Source organism: Rhizophagus irregularis, chromosome 29 (assembly GCF_026210795.1).
Source record: "Rhizophagus irregularis chromosome 29, complete sequence".
Lineage (NCBI taxonomy): Eukaryota > Fungi > Glomeromycota > Glomeromycetes > Glomerales > Glomeraceae > Rhizophagus > Rhizophagus irregularis.
Window position 1 is genome coordinate 1,126,689 of NC_089457.1, and position 26,798 is coordinate 1,153,486.

The 26,798-nt window shown below is 29.9% G+C and overlaps 5 protein-coding genes across 5 annotated transcripts; all 5 read right to left on the reverse strand.

The window, feature by feature from the left end:
* Positions 1-6,692: 6,692 nt before the first annotated feature.
* Positions 6,693-7,040, reverse strand: OCT59_019594 (uncharacterized protein; the record flags this gene model as incomplete). Its single annotated transcript, XM_025328911.1, has 1 exon — positions 6,693-7,040. The coding sequence occupies one exon, from the start codon at positions 7,038-7,040 to the stop codon at positions 6,693-6,695; it is 348 nt and encodes a 115-aa protein (XP_025164661.1).
* Positions 7,041-10,512: 3,472 nt separating this feature from the next.
* Positions 10,513-10,916, reverse strand: OCT59_019595 (uncharacterized protein; the record flags this gene model as incomplete). Its single annotated transcript, XM_066143643.1, has 2 exons — positions 10,513-10,787; positions 10,901-10,916. The coding sequence occupies 2 exons, from the start codon at positions 10,914-10,916 to the stop codon at positions 10,513-10,515; spliced, it is 291 nt and encodes a 96-aa protein (XP_066005374.1).
* A 633-nt stretch (positions 10,917-11,549) lies between these two features.
* On the reverse strand, positions 11,550-12,377 carry OCT59_019596 (uncharacterized protein; the record flags this gene model as incomplete). Its single annotated transcript, XM_066143644.1, has 4 exons — positions 11,550-11,723; positions 11,799-12,046; positions 12,110-12,182; positions 12,258-12,377. The coding sequence occupies 4 exons, from the start codon at positions 12,375-12,377 to the stop codon at positions 11,550-11,552; spliced, it is 615 nt and encodes a 204-aa protein (XP_066005375.1).
* A 288-nt stretch (positions 12,378-12,665) lies between these two features.
* On the reverse strand, positions 12,666-13,949 carry OCT59_019597 (uncharacterized protein; the record flags this gene model as incomplete). The annotated part of the gene is made up of 7 exons (XM_066143645.1): positions 12,666-12,722; positions 12,794-13,029; positions 13,121-13,311; positions 13,487-13,530; positions 13,610-13,758; positions 13,824-13,848; positions 13,938-13,949. 7 exons carry the CDS (start codon positions 13,947-13,949, stop codon positions 12,666-12,668), a joined length of 714 nt encoding a protein of 237 aa, XP_066005376.1.
* A 5,041-nt stretch (positions 13,950-18,990) lies between these two features.
* Positions 18,991-20,055, reverse strand: OCT59_019598 (uncharacterized protein; the record flags this gene model as incomplete). Its single annotated transcript, XM_066143646.1, has 2 exons — positions 18,991-19,398; positions 19,987-20,055. 2 exons carry the CDS (start codon positions 20,053-20,055, stop codon positions 18,991-18,993), a joined length of 477 nt encoding a protein of 158 aa, XP_066005377.1.
* Between the last annotated feature and the right edge of the window lie 6,743 nt (positions 20,056-26,798).

Consider the following 26,798-nt stretch of genomic DNA (forward strand, 5'->3'; position numbering starts at 1 on the left):
AAAATTCGTTAATAAAATATAGCGAATTTCGATATAATGGGAAAATCTGGTATAACATATGAAACTTTGGTATATTGTGGTATATTATGATTTCTTATGTTATGTACAACATATGTTACACAAAATATCTTCGTTGTATTAAAAAAAGTTCGTTATAAAAAGAAATTCAGTATACAAAGAGTCATTTTATTATGTACAGTTTATAGACTTACTTCGTTAAACGGTATACAGCATTTAATTAGTAATATTCGTTATAGCAAATTTTTTTTTATATGTTAAAATTGGTACAACACTAAAGATTCGTTATACCAAATAATTCGTTATATCAAAATTCGCTATAACGAGAGCCGACTGTAATTAACTTATTTTTTGTATTAAAAATATTTACACAAATATATTTATAACATATAGGCTAATCTGACTCACCAACCAAATGTCACATGAGAATAAGTGTGACAATATCAAACCAATCGAATTTAGTGTAATAAATGAAAAAAAATCAAAAAAATATTTCAAACGCTTCTTTTATGTAATAAAACCATTATAAAATACTATCAAAAATAAAGAATAACCCTTAAAAATATGCTGTTTATTATATAAATACATATAATATACAATAATTACAATAATTATTAAAACAAACCTATTAATATATTTAAAAAAAGTTTTACAGCGTAAACTACTATTTAAAATGCCTTAATAAATGTAATAATGTGCAAATAATGTTATAAAAATAGAGCACATTATACTAACTTTAACATGTCACATATTTACAACATCCAATAGGAAAATGATTCCCGATGATTTCCCACCATATTATTTTTTTGTAGAAAGCTTATCTAAGTTTATTTTATTTGCAGATCATCACAAATTTCATATATATTCCTCAATTATATCACCTGATTATTAATTAATGAAATGAGTCAGATTGGCCCATATGAATTTGTTTACATATTTTATTAGATTCTTTATTGGTAATATAGTTGTTTCCGAAATTCAATTGGCAAATCCAAAATCTGAAATTACAAAATCGTAATTAATTACGTATTCCAAAATTCTGAAATTTGCATAATAGTGCGAAATTGCAAATATCTCGAGATCTAGTGATCAGATTTCGATGATCATACTACCATTCGATTCGTCTCATCGAGACGAATCTAATAATATGTGTTTCATTTCTATAGCACCGATATTGATGGAGTTAATTTACTATAAACATTTAATGAATTTTGGTATCGGAGCATGATCTAGTGATTAGATTTGAATGAATTTACCACCATTCAATTCGTCATGACGAGACGATTCTAATGGCGGTAAGATCATCTTTCTAGCATTGAAATTGACAGAGCTATTATGCTATAAATATTTAAAAGTTATTGGTATCAGAGCGCGATCTAGTGATTGGATTTAAAATGATCTTACTACCATTAGAATCGCCTTATCGAGACGAATCAAATGGTAGTAAGATCATCCAAAACGGATAACTGGGTGCTAAGTTGTTATTTATTAAAGTTTTTATATATAAATTGGCAAAAATTAAGGCTAATTCTGGCCAAATATTTTCGTAATATGAAATTAATTACGGAGTCTGAAATTAATAATGAATTACTTAATAATTACAGAATTACGTAATTACGTATTTCTGTAATACTAAAATAATTTTGGACACAAGTATAATTGGTAATGGTATAAGAGACTGGACTGATTTCTTATATAATTAAAAGTAAAGGTTTGTCTTAGTTATAGCTTTGATGGATGGCAGGTTCTTTGTTAGATTAATTAACTTTTTCAATTGTTTATATCTTTTTTATATTTTGCCAACTTCACATAAAATAAAATAAACATATTTTATTGGATTTTTTTAATATAAAAAAAATGTAAAATATATATTATATTATATATACAGTCAACTCTCTTTATAGTCACACATTTGGGACAGTTCATATTTGGTGATTATAAAGAGATGTGACTATATAAAAAATTTCTTATATTAGTATATCATAATTCCGGCCAAAAATTAACATAATTTTAGCCAAAATTATACTTAAAACTTTATTGTATTGTAACTCCGCCAATATTAATCGTAGAGAGATGATCTTACCGCCATTCGATTCGTCTTGATGGGACGGTTCTAATGGTATAAAATACATTGAAATCCAATCACTAGATTAATTTCCGAAATTAAAAAAACATTAATGGTTTTTGTGTAATAACTCTGCCAATATTGATCCTAGAGAGACGATCTTACAACCATTCGATTCGTCTTGATGCGACGAATCTAATGGTATAAAATACATCGGAATCCAATCACTATATCAATTTCCGAAATTAAAAAATATTAAATAGTTTTTAAGTAGTAACTCCGTCAATATTGATCACAGAGAGATGAGCTTACCACCATTCGATTCGTCTTGATGAGGCGATTCCAACGAGCTATTAATCGTCTTTTTACAATCACTAGGTACCAAGAAATTTAGCAAAATGTTAAATAGCGCAGTAAACGTAAATCAAGAAATATAATAATGCTGATGCTTAACATTTTGTTGAATAACTCATCAGCCAGTGATTGTAAAAAGATAAAGCTACCACCATTCGATTTGTCTCAGTGAGACGATTCTAACAAGCTATAGTACATCTTTGTACGATTATTAGATGCCAAGTTATTTAATATATTCTTTATATAACTGTGATTATAAATGGTTCTTTTTAATATAAGATTTTTGAGGATAGGTGTGATAGTGACTATAGATAGATTGTGACTATATAGGATAGATTTTAATAATAAAGTGTTTTGAACATTCAACTGGTGTGACTATATAGTAGAATGTGACTATAATGGGAGTGACTATAAAGGGAGTTGACTGTATATTAAAAATTCTATTCTACTATGCAAATATATATTTGACTATTAATAATTTAATACTTTACTACACATAATTATATCTGATTATTTTAAAATTATATTATCAAATAAGCAATAATAAATCTCTTATAGGAAGAAATTTTTATATTTTGGCTAAGCAAATTCAAAACCTATATTTATATATATTGTTCAGAGTTCTACTTATCTTATAAATAAATGGAATTTTAAATATGATTACTAATAAAAAAATATGTTTACTAAAAATAAAAAAATTTAATAGGTACTAATTTGACAAATTTAGAATTAGTTACTAAAGGATTAAGATTTAGAAATATTATAAAATTTACTAAATTAATAATTAAAATAATGTAAAAATTATAACAATGTAAAAATCCAATATTGTACATTGAGATCCCACTATTCCCTCTGTCATCAATTTACAGAATTGCCACATCGAATAGGCATTCTCATGGTCAAACAAACGAATAAATGAATGAACGAACAATTAAACGAACAAACAAGCAAATAATTAATGACATAATTAATAAACAACATAATCAACGAACAACATACAACAACATATAACAACAATATACAACAACAACATTTTTAATTCACAACATAAATAGCGTTAGTAATATAAAATATCGTGCGACATAAAATTAAATTTAACCTCTTTAAACTTTCCTCAATTTTTATCCATTTTACCTTTAATTCCAAACTTCGATAGCTCTCGCTACGAATTATTCTATTTATTTCAACTTCAATATTTCGATAGTTCTTATTACAAAAGTGTATATTTAATTCATCTTATAATTATCATTTTATTCAATTAAAATTAATTAAGCGAACATTAATTAAAGTTTAGGGTGAACCAATTACCTTTAATTAATATTATACTTTATTAACAAATAATTAAAATTAACTATTCTAAATTACATTGTGGATGAGATAATGTGGAATTACTTTGAATTCTGCTCTCTATTTATACAGCCTTCTTTATATTTTCTATTCTAATATATAATATCTTTTATGTTCTTTTTTTATATGTTATCTTTCTAATATGCTATCTTTTTAATATACTATCTTTTTAATATGCTATTTTTTAATATGCTATCTTTTAATATGCTATGCTATCTTTTAATTTACTATCTTTTAATATGCTATCTTTTAATATGTTATCTTTTAATATGTTATCTTTTAATATGTTATCTTTTAATATACTATCTTTCGATTATACATGGCCTGGTAATTCCCTATTTTCGTATAAATATGTAATTCGTAATCCTGGTAATTAATTACCAGATTTTTTGAAAAATACATAAATACGTAATTATTTATATCATACATAATTAACATAAATATTATTGGCTGATCATGGGTCATGTGCTTTTTTTATACAAAGTCATATCAGCATTTTATTGTTTTTGCATTTTTATATATATAAATGCCAAAACCATCAGTTTCAGCATTTTTTTTGCATTATACAAGTCAAAATGCCAGAACTATCAGTTTTGGCGTTTTTTTTGCATCTTTACAAGTAAAAATGCTGGAACTATCAGTTTCAGCATTTTTTTTGCATTTTACAAGTAAAAACGCCAGAACCATCAGTTTCAGCATTTTTTTGCATCTTACAAGTAAAAACGCTAGAACAGTCAGTTTTGGCATTTTTTTTCATTTTTACTAGTAAAAACGCCAGAACTATTAGTTTTGGTGTTTTTTTTTACATTTCTACTAGTAAAAATGCCGGAACTATCAGTTTCGGTGTTTTTTTGCATTTCTACTAGTAAAAACGCTAGAACTGATAGTTCTGGCATTTTTTTTGCATTTTACAAGTAAAAATGCCAGAATCATCAGTTTCAGCGTTTTTTTTTCATTTTTACTAGTAAAAATGCTGGAACTATTAGTTTTGGCATTTTTTTTATATTTCTACTAGTAAAAACACCAGAACCATCAGTTTCAGTATTTTTTTTCATTTCTACTAGTAAAAATGCCAGAACTGATCACAAGTCAAAATCGAGGCTATCAGTTGCATATCGGGTACCAGATATATGTAGGATAAGTGGGATACCACACTATAATATAATTATATTATAGTGTGGTATTTCACTTGGACTAGGTTATAGTATCACGCTATAATCTAAATACCATACTATAATCTGAATATCACGTTATATTCTAGATATCACACTATAATCCAAATACCACACTATAATCTAAATACTACACTAAAATCTAAATATCACACTATAACCTAAATATCATGCTATAATCTAATTACTATGACCTAATTACCACGCTTTAATCTGAATACATAATCTGGCTACCACACTATAATCTACTTCTTTTATTTTGATACTATTTCTATTCACATTCTAGCTATATTTTTATACCTTTCTTGATATCTGTATTTTTCTCTTATGTATGATTTTATTACCACGTTATAATCTAAATACCCCACACTTTAACTTTCGTGCACTCTCTTTTCTTCCTGTTTCTACTCTATTTGTAATTTAAGTTATATATTGTTGATACTGATCTTTCATGTCTGATTGAATGTCAAATTCTATATTGAAGTACTTACCCTTTGTGCCTATTTGGTTGCCTTTCTAGATGCTGAAATGTGGTAAAAAAATATGGTGTCGGGTGGTGCAGTAAATTCGTGATTAATTTTGGCTGACATTATGACATAATTCTGGTCAGTCTTTAGGGCATATAATTCGGGATTCAGCTTGGCGCCATGGTAGTGACCTGATAGTATCCTGGAACTGTCATGGAACTGGCAGGGAACTGGCGAGGGGATTACACAATCAAATGGGTTAATGGACAACTGGTAAACTTTACACCAGGCTTCGAATGCTGAATTATTATGTCCAAAGGCTGATTTTATGAAATAATACTGGCCGAAATTATGGAGCGAATCTTGACTGCGCTTTACTGCGCCTACTGCTCCAGTCACGTGATCCTGTTATGGTACTGAACACCCTCTGTCATAATATAGCAAATTTAGTTAACCGGTTGTATTAGTTATCGTATCCTTATGGTTGTTGCCAGAAGTGCGCCGATTTTGTAATCCTATTTGTTGCCAGTTTATGTATGCCAACTTCGTGTCCCTAGTAAAAGTAAAGTTGTGGCTGAATTTATATATGGAATATTATGTCATCGAAATTGAACAAAAATCTATTGCGCCAAAAATAATAATAAAATTTGTCTAACTTTAATATCGATTTTGGGTATTCTATTGGGCGTGCAATTTGTATTAGCTTGGCCGGCCCATTTATTTGCTAAGAAGTACACCATCTTGTGGTCTAACTATTGCGCCGGTATATGTATGCCGATTTCGTGTCCTGAGATTTGAATCATTAGAACGCATTTATATTATATTTTACCACATTTTCGAGGCGTATTAGGATATAAATTGGGACGATTTTTTGTTGTCATCGGCTGTCACTAGTGTTACTAGTTCTGAATACTAACTGGTGACAGAACTAGTGACAGCTTTGTTATCTTTCTTGAGATTATTAGGCTATTTTATTTCTTTCTTGATTAGTGTCACTAGTGTCACTAGTAAAAGAGTAATAAATTAGAAAAAAAAAATCAAATTTTTTTTATGCTACCTACTTTACACAAGATATATTATAATAAATGTATGCTATAAAAAAATAAAAAAAGTTAAGGAACTCAGATTTTTTTCAGTGACACTAGTGACACTAGTGACATCTATCAAGAAAGGTTTCTTTCAGCCTAGAATTCCTAAAGAGCCTATTATCTGCGTCACTAGTTCTGTCACTAGCTTTTTTTCTAGTGATACGATCCCTTTCGGGATCCACTAGTGACAAGTTATAATATTTTCGTTTACCTCTAAATTACCTATCGGTATCTCCGCTGAAGCCATCTTAGCCTGCTTTTTTCGATGATAATGTTCCCTCGATCTATGTTTTTTTGCATGTGTATCGTAATAGTCATATCTGGATCTTGTCATCTCATCACATCCGCTTTCTTTGCAAGCAACTTGCCTAGAATCCTGATGGACTTTACATCCTTTTGGAGAATAGCATCTCCAATTGCACTCTTCTCCAGTCCTAAGTATATATGGACAATAATAAAAATTCCAGGATGGATCCTTTGCTTTAGCGCCTTCGGCCTGGGATCGTTTCTCCTTTTTTCCGCCTCCCATTTGTTATATATCAATTAATAATGTCAGGGAATTATTTTCATTTTAAACATTTTTTCTTACGAATAATATACCTCGAGTTTTGGTATAACTATAAATTATCGTAAATTGCTTAAGAAAAAATGACCCAATCTGAGCTTTTAGAGTTCCTCTCTGACGCGCCCGCTCTTTTTCGCCTAGAGGTCAAAAAAGATAAAACATCAGGTCGGGTAATCAGATATGGAAGTGAGAATTACTTGTTGGGCCTTCCAACTCGTGATGAACTAGTTGCGAGAAACAATGGGGGCTCGACTTCAACTCTCAATGACGAAATAGCGAACCATCGAGGTATTCCATTCATGCCAGTCGACATAGGAGAAGCTAAAGAATATTTTAATCAAATTCCTCATTATATTCTTCGCCTCTATGAGTATCTCGTCAATGGCCAGAAAGCAGTTGTCGCTATTACCGGTATCAAGGTATTTTTCGATATTCATGTTCCCAGCAATACAAGTATCCCTAAATTCTGGTCTAAAGTGAAGGGCATCCTTGCTACTGGGAAAGACAATGAGGGGAAGACCGTAAACATGAATCTAATCCAGATGGAATATATAAAGGCATATCCTATTCGTGGATATCATGCAGAAAAAAAGCCATATCTTCGCATTATCACACCTAATAAAGATCTAAGGTTCACCGCTCTCGATATTATCTCAAGCTACAATTCAAAGGTTGATCCCGAATGTAAAATAGAGACAGCTTCAGACGATACAGGCATATATTATCGTAAAGTTGCGAGAGAGTATAGAATACCTCTTTCCGGGTGGGGATTAATAAGTGATTATAGATATAATTTCAGTGCACCTTATTATGCGAAATCCCAACATTGTCCACATGCATTTTATGTCTACATTGAAAACTTTCGTCCTATAGACAATTTTGAACCATTTTACAAAATATATCCATCTTCTCTCTTTACCCATGATCGAGCATTAGTCCTAACATGGGATATAGAAACATACGACTCGCGTGGGTCAGGAAACTTCCCAGAAGCTAAAAATGACACATCTCAAATTTTTACGATCTGTATGACCCTGCATTGGAAAGATGATCCGATCCCCTTAGAGCGGATATGTTTAGTTGATGTAGAAACGGAACCAGACCCGCGCTGGATTACGATTATATGCGGCAACCAGACTAATATAATAAAGGCGTTCGCTTTATGTTGGAAATTTTTTGCTCCAGACATCGAACTTGGATTTAATGATTCAGGATACGATTGGCCTTTCATTGTAGAAAAGGCCACCAAATTAAATGTTCTCGAGTGGATGGTCCAGCGAATGTCGGCAAACCCGCATAAGAAAGCTGATGCTGAATCTATCCTCACTTGGAATTATTTTGGCGGAAAAGGGAAGCCACTAACTAATGGTTTCTTCTGAAGGGACCAGTACGTAAAGAAAGAGGACAGAGGTCCCAAAAAAGTGTTAGGACGAGAATCTATCAATATCAAAATCAATCCCTCTTTGACTTTCGAATCCTCCTTTCTTAAACTTCTGGGATGTGTACCGATCGATGTTCGCGCAAGTTTTATGCAACTTCACCCCCGCTCTGAGAAAACATTACTAAAATACTTCTTAGAAAAATATGGTCTCGATGGTAAAGCCGATATGCCCATGAGCAAATTATGGAAGTATTATTTGAAAGCGAAAGACAGGGCTTTCGACTCTTCCAAAAAACATATGCATGAAATCGTAAATTATTGTGTTATAGATGCTTTACGTTGTCAGGAGCTCATAGTCAAATCTAATGTTATAAATGATTACAGAAAGGTGGCCTCAATCGCTCATATACATCAGGAAATTATATAGTGCGAAAAGTTGCGCAAGTTTACACATCATAATATTTCGTAAGCTTCCAGACCTGCCGCAAGTTTGCATAAGCGTAATATTTTGTAACTTTTTAAAATATTTCAAAATATTACGATATGCAAAGCTTCGTAATTTTACGATTTGTAATATTCCGTAATTTTGCGATTTGCAATATTTCGTAATTTTACATAATATTTCGTAAGTTTTTAGACCCGCCGCAAGTTTGCGTAAGCGTAATATTTTGTAACTTTTTAAAATATTTCGAAATATTACTGTATGCAAGGCTTCGTAATTTTACGATTCGTAATATTTCGTAATTTTACTGCGTAATACTTCGCAACTTTTTAAAATATTTCGAAATTCTATGATGCGTAATGTTCCATAATTTGACGATTCGTAATATTCTGTGATTTTACACAACTTAATATTTTGTAATATTTCAAAATATTTCGATAAATAATACTTCATTTTCTGTACTATAAGTTTATATAATGTATGTTTTATTAGATATAATCATAAAAAATTACAAGTATTTATTAATATATACAGAATACATAAAAGTAAAAAAAGAAAGAGTAGAGTAACAATATTATTAGACGTAAAAAAAAAGAGAAACAGCTATAGTAACGTTAGTATTAGATATAAAGATAAAAGAAATATTGTTATTATTGTTAGTATTAAGGTAAAAAGAGTTAAAGAAACAGTAAAAGGAGTAAAAGAAACATGGATATTATCGTTAGTATTAAAGTACAAGTAAAAAGAAATAAAGGAAACGTAGATAGTATTGTTAGTATTACGACATAAAGTAACAAAGAGGTAAAAAAAAAACGCGTTAATATTAAAATAATTAGTATTAATAAATAAATATTTCTATACCTGCAAAGTAATTGAACAAAAGAATAAAGAAATAAAGAGAAAGGAAAAAATAAACATGTTGTTAGTATTGTTAGTATCGTTAGTATTAAAGTACAAGTAAAAAGGAATAAAGGAAACATGGATATTATTGTTAGTATTACGATACAAAATAACAAAGAGGTAAAAAAAAATGAAAATAATTAGTATTAATAAACAAATATTTCTATACCTGCAAAGCAATAAATTATGAAATATATGTAAATATATTGTATATAATTAAAGAAATAATAGAAAGAAGAGACAAAAAAATTAAAAATATTGAACAAAAGAATAAAGAAATAAGAAACAAAAATAAATAAGACAAAAACGCGTGCATGATTAAATGATTAAATGATTAAATCACATGCAAGGATCAGCCTAATTTTGATTGGCCAGAAAATATGATATCGTAAAATTACGGAAATCCGCATTTTAAAAAATCACAGAAATTGTATATGCACAATTACTAAATATTATCCCTTCGTGATAAATTAAAAATTATCAACACAAATTCAACACAAATTTAACAAATTTAACGAAATTTGGCCAAAATTAACAAATTTTTACCAGAATTATCAACACAAATTGAACACAAATTGAACACAAATTTCAGCCACGATTTATTTATGTCACACCCGTGTTGTTAAGAATTATTAACCATTTTATTTATTAAAACTATATTAATTATGGTAAAAAAAAATGCTATTACGTGTGATATATATAAAAAATAATATTTATTTCCTATGCAACCCATAATTCTCTAATAAACTATTTACATACCGACCTTCCTCCTCCGTGTTATAAGAGTCAATAGAAAGTATATCATCGTCAGCTATGCCATCATTGGCCGCACCATCGTTGGCCGCACCATCATTGGCCGCATCATCGTTAGCCGCACCATCGTTAGGCCTACCATCGTTAGTCACACCATCATCAGCCACACCTGCTTTATCGTCAGCTGCTCTATCACCACCATCATCTACATCATTACCATCATGAGAATCATCGTCTGAATGTGTAAATTTATTCCTATTTTCCAACTTTTGCTAAAAATCAATAAATAAATAAATAAACTGTAATTCAAATAATTCACATTTTGCAAATTGTAAATTAAAAACTTACTAAGTTGTTGATTCATCAGCAAGTTTTAAACAGGCGTATAAAGTGTTGAAAAACGCCATGTGTTGCTCAACGCCAAAAAACGTAGGGAAACGAACCCTTTGTCAATCAACGCCACCTAAAAACGTTGAAAAACGCGTAAAACAACACCAATTTAAATGTAAAACAACATACAGTAAAACAACGATAGTTTAAAAACGTGTATACAATGTATAAAAACGCGTATATTGATATTAAAAATGCGTAAAGCAATGATTTTATTGTATATTATTAATATATATATTATATAAAATATGTAAATTTATTTATGATAAAATACGTATCAATTCAAATACATTATCTAATGTAAATTCCTCTTGTTATAATTGGATTGCCACAAATTTTTAAGCGATCAACGTACTAAATTTCCGTTGACATAGCACCCCTGGTGACACAACCATAACAAGGTGGGAATGTGATTTGTACAACTGAATCACTTGATTGATCTTTCTACAAACTGAAACGCGATAATTATATTAATATTATTAACTGAATGATATTGCTAAATTGCAATTGATACATAATATAATGCATACTAGAATAATACATATAGATTAGAAGACAAAAAATGACAACAACGAATAATATCAAATTATAAAAGTCACGTGAACTTTTATTGCTCTTCTTCTAAATCAGCAACTTCTAAATCAGCTGCTTGATTATCGTCCGTCGTATGCTCATCATAAACATCATCAACACGATTATTAACTCCAATGATTTCATCATCATCGTCAATAGGTGTTATAGGTGTTTTGGGCGAAGACTCACATTCACATTCTTCAGAATCCTAAATAAAGAAATACAATATTACTAGTAATTTAATTTAAAACATTACATACAATTCAGTTGAAAGATTACTTACCACGTCTGTATCTGTTATATTTCCGGTCCATGAATCGACAATGTCTGCATCGATTTTTGACGAAAGGTGTTCCTCGTCAAATATAACTTCTAATACCGACTGAACCCAAATGGCGTTTTTATTTGTACGCTTTTTATCAGATGCAAAAACCGATTTAATTATTAACGAAATATAAGTATCAGACGACGGATCATCTGAGTCGCTCGGTTTGTATAAATCTTCATGGACCTGTTGAACGTTTTTACTTGCTTTCTATGTTCGCATCTGTTGTTTGCTGAAATTATCTTTGAATGGCGTTATTCTATTAATACCGAAAGTACTCCACAAACTTTCTTTCAATTTTCTAATGTAGTAACCTTTTTTAACGCGATTTGCAGCAAGTAACTATATTTAATAAAATAAACAAGTTGTTATAAATTTGGCAATTAATGACTAATATATAATACAAATACTACTTACTTGTGAATGCATTCTATCATCCCACAAATAATCGAACGAAACTCCTTTTCCGGACAACTTCATGAGTATTTTGGCGGATGTTTCATCATTTTCTAATTTTTCTTTAAGGCGATTTTTCATTTGTTGGTCGGTTACTCGCACTGGTAAAAAAATGATTTATCCTACACATATCTTACACATATTGGGTACTTAAAATGTAGAAAATCATACACAAATAATACACATATCATACACATATCGGGTACTAATATATATATCATACATATATCAGGTACCTGATAGGTATACTATATATATAAGTACCCGATATGTGTATGATATGTGTATTATTTGTGTATGATTTTCTACATTTTGAGTACCCGATATATGTAAGATATGTGTAGGATATGTGTAGGATAGACCATTTTTTTACCAGTGTCGTCGATGCTCATGAAATAATTCATAAGAAAGATCTTTAATCGCATCCTTAATACATACAAATTGTTATATTTAGTAAATAATATAAAGAAATACATAACTTTAAACCATATATTTACGTGATAAAATTCATCTGAGTTTTTGTCTTTCTTTTTCGTTTTACCCTTTTTTTTAACCTCGACTTCAGTTTCAACGTTGCGATGAGAATCTAATACCGACATTATATTTGAAATCTGGTCTTTTTGTTCGTTTAACATAGCTTCAAACCTTTCTTGATTATTAATAATCGTGTTGAGTTTTGATGCTGTTTTTTGATTAATTTGTATTAATTTGGCAAATTTACCAGAACTAACTGCTATAAATTATCGTTAATAAGAATAATAAGAACCAATTTGATAATTTATTAACAAAACAACAATGAACAAACAGTATATATCGTATCTAACCTTGATCCGTTACTTTAGATGATGATGTTGTCGCATTATTATTTGATGGCGATTCTTTACTAATCACTGCCTTAACGCTGGATGACGATGATTTACTAGAACCGGATGCTGCTTTACCACCAGATGCTGCTTTACCAGACGCTGCTTTACCACCAGATGCTGCTTTACCAGACGCTGCTTTACCGCCAGATCTTGCTTTACGGGAGATTTGCTACTTAGCCATTTCTTTACCGCAGATGCTGCTTTATCGACGTGCTTTACCACCAGATGCTGCTTTATCGATGCTGCTTTACCACCAGATGCTGCTTTATCAGATATCGTTGTTTTAATAGAGGAAGGAGGAGAGAAGGAAGGAGGAGAAATTACCCCGAAGGGATATAAGAGGATATTGTTGATGATTCATTTATTGCCTGATGAAAACAATAAAATGTATTTAATAAACTAATAATGAATAATATAAACAATAACAAAATTGATAACTGATATTACTTGAGAAGATCCTTTGGTAGTTTTATTGGTACTGATAATAATCTCATCAATATCTCTATCACGAAACAAATCTAACCTTGCAATTTTCGTCTTTTTTGGAGTCTCTATTTGTGAAGCGTCTGAAATTGTTTGATGATTGGCTTCAGTATCTGTTAATTATAATGTATTTTTAGATATTCGTTCACACAAGTTCAAAAAAAAACTAAAATAAAACCTTTCAAATTATTTTGTTCGTTGATCTAAAAGATATTAATTATATAAGTATATTTATACAATCATAATAATTTACAACCAAATATATATAATAATTTAAAGTTAAAATAATTACTTCTATATTCATACTCGTTGACGATCTAGTAGATCTAGTAGACCTAGTACTAGATCTAGTAGTAGGTTTTGGGCGTTTTAAATTATTAAAATCTAAAGAGCGTTTGCCGCTGGTTTTATTATTATTATTTTTGTTGTCGTCGTTATCGCATTGATAAAAAGATGACTGACAAGAGAGAATTAATTGATTATTAGAATGTGAGAATGAGAAAAAAAAATATTAGAATGTGAGAAAAAAAAGCAATCATTTTTTAACTCTTATGTGCGATGATCTACTTGATTTACCTATACGTAAGTATACTCAAGTATACTAATGATTAGTATACTTACTTAGTGTCCAGTGTAACTTGTAACAAACATAATTAATGTAATTACTTAACTAGATGTTACTTTAAGACTAAATTGCGGCGCAATGTCACGTGTTACAACGATTCATTCGAATTTCAACGCCCACATCGCAAAAAAGTATTAGTCATATCACGTGTTGCAACGACAAATCTGATTCATTTCTTCACTTCGAATTTCAACGCCCACATTGCAAAAAAGTATTAGTCGTTGTTCATCACATTGTTAATCGTTGTTCATCCTTACGAAATCATGTGATGTTTCAAATTGAATTTCTGCTGATGAAGTAGACGTGATGAGTAACTATGGACAGCTAGAAATGAAAGCGTTTAACGATGAACAGAACAACTAGTAGTAGAGGTGAGCAATAAAGAGAAGGAAGAGATTAAATCTGAAGAAGAGAGAAAATTTTAACGGGAAATTGTAAATATCGAGGATGTAAATTAAAACAAGTGAAATTTCCAACAAAATATAATTACTTTCATCCAACGCTCGGTTTTGCTTTTGGACGTTCCAGTTTACTGTATTAATTAATCCTTTATTTTATTCGTCGTAAAAGTACTAATAATAATAATTATGCGTTAATTTCTATGATGTTTGTTGTGTTTGTTGACACCTTAAATGTGAATATTTTCATCAGTATCATTACGCAGTTAACTGATGGTATCATTTGATATCCTCACCTAAATATTTAAACGACACGATGATTGATTAATTTAATGTATGTATTTCTTGATTGATCATAATCAGTAACACTAACTGTTAACATTGTGTAAACCGTGCAATACGTCAAGCAATACTGTATTGTTAAGTATTGTTAATATTATTGAGGCACATAGTCAAATTATTGTTAAACAAGTTAATATAATAAATCAACATGTAAAAAACCTTAATGTTTTTATATAAATTAACCTACTTTGCTAGCGTCAAATAAAAAACTTATTCACCATAAATCAACTTCAAAAAATGGCTATATACTTGTGTCCACATTGTGAAAGAGTCTTCAGTCATCGTGCTTCTCTACGAAATCATGTGAAAACTCACGATGATATAATTGATAAAGTTCTTAGAGAAATTGCTGAAGAAGTAGAACATGAACAAGAGGAAGTGGGTGACGACGAACGACTTGAGAAGGCGAGCTACGAAGAGGGAGGGAGGAGAGAGGGGGAGTACTAATAATGATGAAGTACAAGAGGAGGTGAGCTACGAAGAAGAAAGTGAAGATAATGATGAAGTACTAGAGGATGTGAACTACGAAGAAGAAAGGGAAGATAATGATGAAGTCGTAGAGGATGTGAGCTACGAAGGGGAAGGGGAAGACGAAGGGGAAGAAGAAGAGGAAGGGAGCGATAATGATGAACAACTAGAAGAGGTGAGCTATGAAGAGGAAGAGGAAGAGGAAGAGGAGGTGAGAAATCAACGTTAAATGAAATTAAAATAATTTATACTTTTGTGTGCGTCTATATATGTCTATATATAGAAAGCGATCGACATATTTATCAAGTATTTATTGTCTATTAACATCCATATATAGGAAGTGATTGACGAATCAAGAGACATTGAAATCGAATATTCGCTAATTGACGTTGAACCAATCCTAACCTTCGAATCTCTTGATATTAGAGTAACAAATATACCAGAATTTCCAAGCGAAGAGTTTGGAAATTTTATGGAGTTGCTTACTAAATGGAATTTGTCTGATGCATGTGGTAACGATATACTTAAATTTTCAAAAAAGATTTGCCGCGATAATGTAATTTTACCTACGTCGGTAAAAAAAGGTCGTCAATTGTTAGATCAAATTGTTGTACCACATATTTCTTTTAAAAAAGCGCCTATCATGACATATAAACAAGAAACGTATTATCTTCATTATCATCCGATTTTTGACGTTATAAAGGAATTGTTGAGCAATAAGGATATATTTGCCCATTGTACTTTTAAATTTACACTATTAAATCATAATGGAGAAAGAATATATAACGAACAATATAATGGACAATGGTGGGAAAGAGTCCAAAAATCACTTCCTAATGGTGCAAATGTATTGTCAGTAATTTTATATTCAGATGCTACGACACGTGATCACTTAGGAAAGACCAGCGAACATCCCATTTATTTGACACTTGGTAATATAGTTAGTTGGCGCAGAAATAGGCCTGATGCCAAAATACTTTTGGGTTATCTGCCGATCCTAAAGGCAAAAGATATTTCACAAAAGAGGTCAAAGAGTTTTCGGTTAGCCAAGCGAGTCCTTTATCAATATGCTTTAAATATATTGACACGATCGTTACTTGACTATAATGGTGGATTTGATCTTCAAACAGATAATGGTATAAAGTGGTGTTTTCCGTTTATTTCCGTAATGTTAGGAGATTTACCAGAAAATGCTGCGGTAACTTTAACATTTAACTCTGTTAATTGTCACCACCCTTGTCATAAATGTTTGGTGGAGCGTGAGAAGCTGAACAATGTGGAGTTAACAAACGATCAAATTATCTTAAGAACACCAGAAAATATGAGATGTCTTGTTGAACAAAATTCTGCACAACAATATTCTCTACACGATATGAAAAACATCTTTTGGAATTATCCGTACGTATCACGTGATTTTTAAAGAAAGTGTGTTTATTTTGCCAATTATTTTCTAATATATTTACTCGAAAATAAACGATAGTCAGTTAAATATTTATTTGTCAACAATACCTGACCGAATGCATCATCTCGACTTGGGATTGTTTAATTATCAAGTGACCTACACAAGGGTGTTGTTAAAAGAATTGTGTGGTCAAATAGCGGTTGACGAACTTGATAATCGTTTGGCTAAAATCCCACGATTTCCTGGCCTTAAGATATTCAAGAATGGCCTGGAAAATGATTAAGCGGTTTACTGCCAATGAATTTCGGAATATGATGAAGGTATTTGTTTTCGTCATAGAAGGAATAGTCGATAAACCACCACAAATCATCGATAAGTACATCCCGAGCCAAACGATCTGATGAAGCATTGGTTAACGTGTATTATTATTGGAATAAGATGTATTTATACAGCCGACGGGAGTATTTTAAGGAATCAGAGCTGGTGATTTTTGATGTATGATAGCGAGATAATATGATGATTAGTTTTTTATGAATATTGCAATTAACATGATTATATTTTATTTTGTTTAAAGAATCTAATCAAACAATGGGCAAATAGCTTTATAAAACTATTTAAAGAATATTCTCTATCAGAACTTCGATTACCAAAGCTGCATAATTGGTGCTATCATATCATTAAAACAATTAGAGAATATGGAGCAATCAACGGGTTTACAACGGAAACGTATGAATTTTTACATAAAGAAGCCGTAAAAATACCCTATAGGTCTAGTAATAAGCGTGACCCAACAGATCAAATGATTAAATCGGTTAGTATTACAGCTAGTACGATATTCAATGCATTATCACAAATTAATATTGTTATATTATATATAGGTTTACCGAAAAGGGATAATTAAATACTTACTTCAGCGTACAAATGTTAATAGACGCAAACAAAAAACTCTAATGAATAGTTTGTTAGGCACATTTAATTTGCAAGATTTTGATGCGTTTTTCAATAATTACCGATCAAACAATAGCTTGGCCCGTGAAGCTCTAACGGCTCTAGAATATTTTCTGGAATCGTTAAACGAGTTTTTAGATTTATGTGAAGGGTTAACCGATAATGAAACTATTAATATTAGTTGGTATAGTTATGCTAATATTTCTTCAAGCGGGGATTACATTAGAGCAAAAAGCTTGTATTATAACGAACCGTCATTTAGTGATGTGTCAATCAGCATGAGCGAGGAAGAGTCTGAAGATTATAATACAGCCGAAGGTGGTGCATGTTTTGGCAAGGTACAGAATTTTATTTAATATTGAACTACTAACGAATGATAATCCAAGCAATAACTTACTTATTTTATATTTAGGTTCTTATGTTGATTAACGTTAAAATTATCGAAAAAGATTTGTCGTTTGATCTTGCCCTTGTACAATGGTACGATTTTTGTAATTCAAGACAATTATACAAATATGATTGTCCTTGGTTGAAGATTATAAACACGTATAACTTTGTGCCTATTGAATCAATTATAGAATTGGTACAAGTAGTTCAACGTGCCGAACGACAAAATGAATATTTTGTTAATACATTTATGTTTTAATTTCGATAAATTGCGTAAAACAATAAATACAGTATATTATACTTGCAAGTATTTAGTTAGTAGAGATAATTAATATGTTGTTTAGTAAAGTTAAAATGATATGATAATTATAGTATAATTATACTTCGCGTTCACTGGCAGTGAAAAACGCGTATTAAGCTTACATTACATAAAACACGTGATGCAATAAAATTTTTTTTTTAAATATTAATTATAATATATGTATATATATACTTAAATTAAATGGTACAATGGTTAGGTTGTGAGATTTGACGTATTAATAGTGTAATTGAGGTAATCGGTTCGGTTCCTAAGGTGAGAAAAATAAATATAATTTAATTAATATATTATATATATAGTTGTGTTAATATACAGTGCGTTGAACAACAATGCATAATGTGTTGAACTACACATTAGAGTTGAATGACGCGTATATTAACATTAAGCGTTGATATACTCCAGTATACGGGTGTTGATTAATATTGTAAAACGCGTTGAACAACTAGCTGGTGTTGATCAACGCGTATACTGGTGTGAATCAACACTTTTCAAACTTGCTGATGTTATCTTCAACTTCATAATACTTTCGCTCATTTGAATGTTTTGATTATTAGGATTTAAGTACGTTTCACATATGCTAATCGCATACGCTATTTGTGTTTTTGAGGGATTTTTATTTTCTTTTCGCAACTTATCAATTATCAGCGACATATATGTCGTAGGTTGCCCATCTTTAACCTTTTTAAATAGGTTGTTGTAACATCTTTTCACCTCCGCCTTACTCTTCCATTCCTGAATCTTTGACGGACTAGCCTGAGTATTAATAGACGGTAATTTATGCCCAGTCGCTTCAAAAACAGAATACATAACGTCTTTAACTCTAGACGTGAACGTCCCTCGTATGCTTCTATGTTGTTGTACTAACTATTAAAAAAAAATGTTAGTATGAAATTTAATAAAATTCATAATTGCTTTAACTTACAGTCAGGGCAATTTTTTTTTCGAAAAAAATAATCCATTGATTTTTTTTGAACTGGCGCATAAATTCCGGATTTTCGTCTTTTAAATATTTTTTGGTAGCGAGTTTGTACTCGTCTTGCGAAGGATAAACAAAATTTTCAAATAAAATTTTCGACACCTTCTTAACGAGCTCCTAATCAAACGAGGTTAGCATTTCAGGTTTACATTAAATAATATTCATCTTTATTACCTTTACATACTCCGGATCTATTGTATTATTATTATTTTTGTTATTATCGTTGAGCTTTTTTTCTATGCTCGAGAGACGGGTTTCAAGATTTTTTTGTCTGGTGATAAGAACTTCAAGCTTAGAAATTATCTGCGAATTGGTTCTTAATAGTTTTTCTATTGTTTTTTTATTAACTTTAACAATAAAATATAATTTAACTATATATTATATAATTTCTTTTATAAAGAATATGATACATATCATGTCATATATACCATCAACGCTATCATCGGATATTACCACTCAACTAGCTTCGCCGCTACCCTCAGACTACGTTTTGAAAATCTTTCATTATCGTCAATTCTTCGTTTCTCGCCACGCTTTGTAGCCATTATGATAATAAATTTGAAACGAAAATATGAGAAAAAGGAGGAAATATATGAGAAAAAGGAGGAAATATATGAGAAAAAAGAGGAAATATATGAGAAAAAGGTGAACTAGAAAATTCGAAAAGGATGAGGAAAAAGAGGGAAATACATGAATCAGAAATTCAGAAAAAGGAGGCAAGCTGTCATAAGGTAATTTCTGCCATTCTATACTAAAAAAGAAAAAAAATTTGCGAAATATTGCGAAAAATGGATGAACTAATGCGAAATATTACGAAAAATGAATGTACTAATGCAAAAATTTTGCATCATGATATTACGAAAAAATATTGTAACACTTTCATAAGAGAACTTTAAAAAAAAACTCTCGTAAAAGCACATAGTACAATCGAAATATTAATCAAATCCAATTTATAAAAAAATAACATGTTACACATGTTGGGGCTTTTATGCATGGAAAAAAAAGTTGCAGCCAGTGAACTCATTTGGCTGATCAGATTGATAGTGATCTTGAGCGCTTATAACCTGATTATCGCATAAATTTGTGGCTGATCATCCGTCCATTATTGTAAAAGTGATTTGCCGTGTTAAGCCAATAAATTTGCGGCTGATTATCAGATGATTAGCCGATTGAATAAGCCATCCGAATTCTTACAGCCCGTAACAGCAAATTCAAAATATGCGAAACACTCAGCACTTTTGCTGTCAGATTCACTTGGCAGGTTGCCGGCAAATTGAAATAGTAAATAAAATAATAAACAATATTTATATGGTACATCATAGACTTGTTACATTTATTTTTAGATTTGCCAACCCACGAACTCGGCAAGTTCCCAACAGCAAAATTGCTGAGTGTTTCGCATATTTTAAATTTTGCTATAATGCGTAAAATTGCGAATGATTCCGCGATATTAGCCACCAGATTCTTACAGCCAGTTCCATTCATTAATGCGTAAATTTGTGTAGTCGTGTCTATTCAAATAACTCAATCAATTGTAATCCATTCAATTAATTCATTAAATTTTTACAATGAATTTGCAATATAATTTTATTAGCATACATAATCTCATATAAATTAAATAGTGAATTGATACTTTTCATCAAATTTGACGCGTTAATTTAGTAACATGAGTTTCAAATGCCCCCTTTGTATGCGAATATTCAGTCAACGCTTTGCATATACTCAACACGCCCAAAAATGCTTAAAAAATGTAGAAGTAGAAGTAGAAGATGATGATGATAATAATGATAGTGAAAAATATAGCAGTGAAATGAATACAAGAAGTAATCTAAGTAGTGAATATGAAAATGATAAAGTTGAGGTAATTATGTTATTCCAGATTATTCTTTTTAAAGAAAAAGCTCAATAATTATGTTATTTCAGATTATTCTTTTTAAAGAAAAAGCTCAAATTATACTAACTCATTTTGGTTTATAATTTTAGGTGGATGATGATAATAATATACAAAATATGTCATTTGACAGTATTGGAAGTGCAATATCAGAGATGAGCCTTGAAGATAGTAACTTTGAAAATATATTAGATTCATCTGAAGAGCCTGAAATTTTTGAAGAAACCAAAATCTCAATACCAAAACTTGCACAGAATTTCCTAATGATGCTTATAAAGATCTAATGTTATTAGTAACGAAATATAAAATAAACAATAAAGGTGGTAATGAAATAATACGTTTTTTTAATAAACATTCAAATCTTACAGAATCACCATTACCAAAAAATATTGAACAGGGACGAGCATTTATGAATAATATGCAGTTTTCTAATTTAGAATTTAGTAAAGTTCTTATAACAAAACATAAGGATAAAGATTATTTTCTTTATTATCAAAACTTAATACAGTGCATCAAAAATATCTTAACTGTTCCTAACATAACACAAAATTTTGCGCTATCTTACGAAAACTATGAGGTAAATAGTAAATATTAGTTAATTCAATAATTTAAATAATATTTATTTTAATTTATTTATATTATTTTATAGTATAATAGAGAAAGTATTTACAGTGAACAAAACACTGGAAAATGGTGGAAAACTACGCAAGAATCCTTACCTACTGGTTCCAAATTATTATCAATTATTTTATATTCAGATGCAACAACTACAGATACATTAGGAAAAAGTCAATTGCATCCAATATATATTTCATTAGGCAATATCCCAATATGGCGTCGTAATAAACAGGATGCAAAGCAACTTTTGGGATATTTACCAATTTTAGAAGCTGCAAATAAAGATCTGGTTCGTGATACCTTTCATAAATCTTTACGTCATTTACTAGAACCAATTATTTTATTAAAAAATGGTATAGACCTTTTTATAAATAATGAAAATACCTGGTTTTATCCTAGAGTTTCAACTATTATTGCAGATTGGCCAGAAGCCGCAAGTTTTTGTTTAGTTTATAAATCCTCCAATTCAAGCCTTTCATGTCACTCCCTGTTTAATTAAAAGGGACAATCTTGCAAATATAAACTTATCGGTTAATGATGTAATACTAAGAACTCATGATGAAATGCGTAAATATTTTGAAAATGATACACAAAAATCTGTTTGCATAGAATCTGTACCTAATTTTTTTTGGGATTTGCCGTAAGTATGCAAAAGTAGAAATAATTATAATAACATATATATATATTAATTATAAATATTTATATTATCAAGGAATATAAATATCTACTTGGCTACTGTTCCTGACAGAATGCATCATTTAGATTTGGGTTTATTTCATTATCAAATTATCTTCACGTGCGATATCTTAAAATTGCAACATGTTAATGGTAATAAATTAGTTGAAGAAGTAGATCGCCGTCTAGCAGCAATTCCACGTTTTCCCGCCATTAAAATTTTTTCCAATGGACTGCAGTCAATTGCAAGATTAACTGCTAATGAATATCGAAGTTTGATGAAAGTCATGATATTTGTTATTGATAATTTATATGATGAAAATAATAACGAAGTAGATAATTTTGTAAATAATGATGATCTTGTGAAATTGTACGAATATTGGAATGAAATGTATATTTTAAGTAGATATGAAGAATTTAGTGAAAGTGACTTGGAGAAATTTAATGTATGTATTAAAATTTTAGTAAAATTGAAAATTTAAATTAAATAAATTAAATTAATATTTAAATTTTAGGATGCAATACATAGATGGACGCGGATGTTTGTCAAGGCTTTTAAATTTGTTTCTCCTTCCAATTTGAAGTTGCCTAAATTGCATTCATGGGTTTATCACATTATTGACTCAATACGATCTTATGGCGTAATAAATGGCTATACCACAGAAACTTACGAAAGTCTCCACAAATATTTCGTTAAAATACCCTACCGAATTAGCAATAAAAAAGATGTCGAACCTCAGCTTTTATGAACTGTAAGTATTTGGAAATTTATTTATTGTATATATTTATTATATAACTTAAGATGGAAATTAAATTAATAGATAAAACGTCAAGCAATATCTATTAGAATGTCTCAACATTCAGTGAATCTGGCAAAAACACCTCGCACTTGTAAATTTTCTGCAAGACTCTTTGATTTCTCTTTACAAGATGCAAATACATTTTTTAATGAAAAAAAAAATTCCGTAGACAATAAAATGCAGACCGGTTTTGCTAGATTTATAAGTTGTCTGGATTCATATCTAGATTTACTTGATGGGTTCACAATTATTGGTGAAACCCGAATAAACATATACGGATCGGTAACACTGGAAAATGGTGCCATAATGCGTGCCACAAACAGGTATCATAATAAAGTATGGTTTAGAGACATAGCTATTTCAATGGATTCTGAAGAATCAAATGATTATATATCAGACAAAGGACTTTGTTATGGACAGGTATTTTTCCAATTTATGTAATAATTTATTATAAAGTATTAATAAATATTTATTATTTATAGGCCTTATTCATCAGGAAATTTTATAGCGCAAAAAATTGCGTAAGTTTACGATTTTGTAAGTTTATGAAAGTTTATGGCATAATATTTCGAAAAATTTCAAAATATTACGTAAGTTTACAATTTCGTAAGATTTATGTGATATTACGGTTAAAATATTACGTAAGTTTACAATATCGTAAGATTTACGCAATATTACGGTCAAAATATTCTGCAAATTTACAAAACTGTAAACCTGCGTAATATTACGGTTGAAATATTTTGAAAATTTACGAAACTGTAAACCTGCGTAATATTACGGTTGAAATATTTTGAAAATTTACGAGACTGTAAACCTGCGTAATATTACGGTTGAAATATTTCGAAAATTTACGAGACTGTAAACCTGCGTAATATTACGGTTAAAATATTTCGAAAATTTACGAAACTGTAAACCTGCGTAATATTACGGTTAAAATATTTCGAAAATTTACGAGACTGTAAACCTGCGTAATATTCCGTTTTGAAAATTTACGAGATTGTAAACTGCGTATGCAGTAGAACGTATACAAGGGGCATGTGATACTATTGAATAATCAAAAATAATATAAACACCTTTTCTTTTATATAAACACCTTTTTTTAAGTTTGGGAAAGCAAATTTATTTTTATTTACGAATTTTTTATTATTTACAATTTTTATGTTAAAAATTAAAGTAAATTCTAATTTTTATTATAACTTAATAAAAAAATATACATTTGATACTTGTTCGCTACTATTTTATAAAATAGTACCCAGGCTGTACGGCGTGGACGTCAGTATCAGTCACAGCCCAAAAAAAACGTGAGTCTCCAGCCGATATTTGGTACGGACTGGGCCTAGCTACTCACTTAATAAATAAAAAAATAAAAATAATTATCTTCTACGATACATAGGTAAGTTTCTCCTTCTCCTACGATCATCACGCATATCTAAAATTGATCAAATTTATCAAATTTAAAATGTGAACGTAAAATAGAATGTAATATTAATTATAAAATTTTATTATAGTATAATTACCCGGCCTCTCCCAAAATCTCGTTCTAAATTCGCGATAATATCTTTGGCTGGTACGCGTCCACAGCCGCCGCCCAGGCCGATCAGGGGTACCATTACGATAAAGGACATAGTTCTAAATATCAAAATCAGTTTGAATATTCGGTAAATACATTTAATTTAAATGAATGTAATTTTATTTATTTACTTACATGGTAATCCCTGACGAGGTTCCTCCACTTTTGGCTGCACTGTTGCCCGGAAACCCTCGTTCGAAATATTCTATTTATTCTGATTCAATTAAATGGATTGGTTAATTTGAATTTAAATTCTTTCTTAAAGAAAATTATAGATATTAGTCATATGAACCTATTGGCAACAGAGTCCCAAAAATCATGGCGGCTTCTACCATTAATATTATGGTAGGCGCGGTTTCTGTTGCGGCGTATGTCAACAAGTTCGTCCATCATAGCCCAGTTCCAATGGACGTTATAGGAACGACGACGTGTTTGGCGAGGCATTATTAGATTTGATTTTATTTTTATAATTTGATTTTGGGATGAGTAAAAATTTGAAAGAAAGTCGTAAAATGTCACTTTAAATAAAATTTGAACAATACCTCTTTGGTTTGATTTTATTTCTCGTTTCAATTAAAATTTAATTTATTAGACTTTTCATCATTAAACATATTAATTAAATCTCATGCGGATATGGATTATCTAAATATAAATATCATGATTCTAAATATAGATATAAATCACTTAATTTATTTTAATTTTTTTTTAAAAAAAAATCTTAGTTTGATTTCAATTAAAAATAATTAAAAATCATGTACATGTTTTGGTTATTTAAATATAAATATCAATATATTATATTTAAAAATAAAACAATTTATTATTAGCACATTCTATTGAATTTTAAAAAAAAAATCATCAATATATCATATTTAAAAATAAAACAATTATATTCTGATTAAATATTTTGCGTACATTTCTTAAAAAAATCATAAAAAAAATCTTGTACGTCATACATGCAATTACTAAATATCATCCCCTTGTGATAAATAAAAAATTACGCAACACAAATTCAACACAAACTCAACACAAATTTAACAAATTTAACGAAATTTGGCCAAAATTAACAAATTTTTTACCAGAATTATCAACACAAATTGAACACAAATTTCAGTCACGATTTATTTATGTCACGCCCGTGTTGTTAATAATTAAATAAATAAATCTGCATTTTATTTATGATATGGAAAACGTGACCATAAATTCTTTTAAGGATATAATTTTATTAAAATAAATCAAAACTCCTATATCAAGTGACTAAAAAATATATTTATTTACGAAATATTCATTTTGTTTATCAAATCGGGGTACTATGTGAACGACACCATGTATAGACTCTATAGCTACAAAGTTATATAATTCTATCAATTTTAAGTGAGGACATCCATATAAATATGGGTTCCTTTTAGATTTAAAATCGTACCATTGAATTAATGCGAGATTTAGCGGTGGGTCTGTTAATACTTCTGCTAACAATAAGGCCTATAAATAATAAATATTTATTAATACTTTTATAATAAATTATTACATAAATTGGAAAAATACCTGTCCATAACAAAGTCCTTTGTCTGATATATATTCATTTGATTCTTCAGAATCCATTGAAATAGCTATGTCGCTAAACCATACTTTATTATGATACCTGTTTGTGGCACGCATTATGGCACCATTTTCCAGTGTTACCGATCCGTACATGTTTATTCGGGTTTCACCAATAATTGTGAAACCATCAAGTAA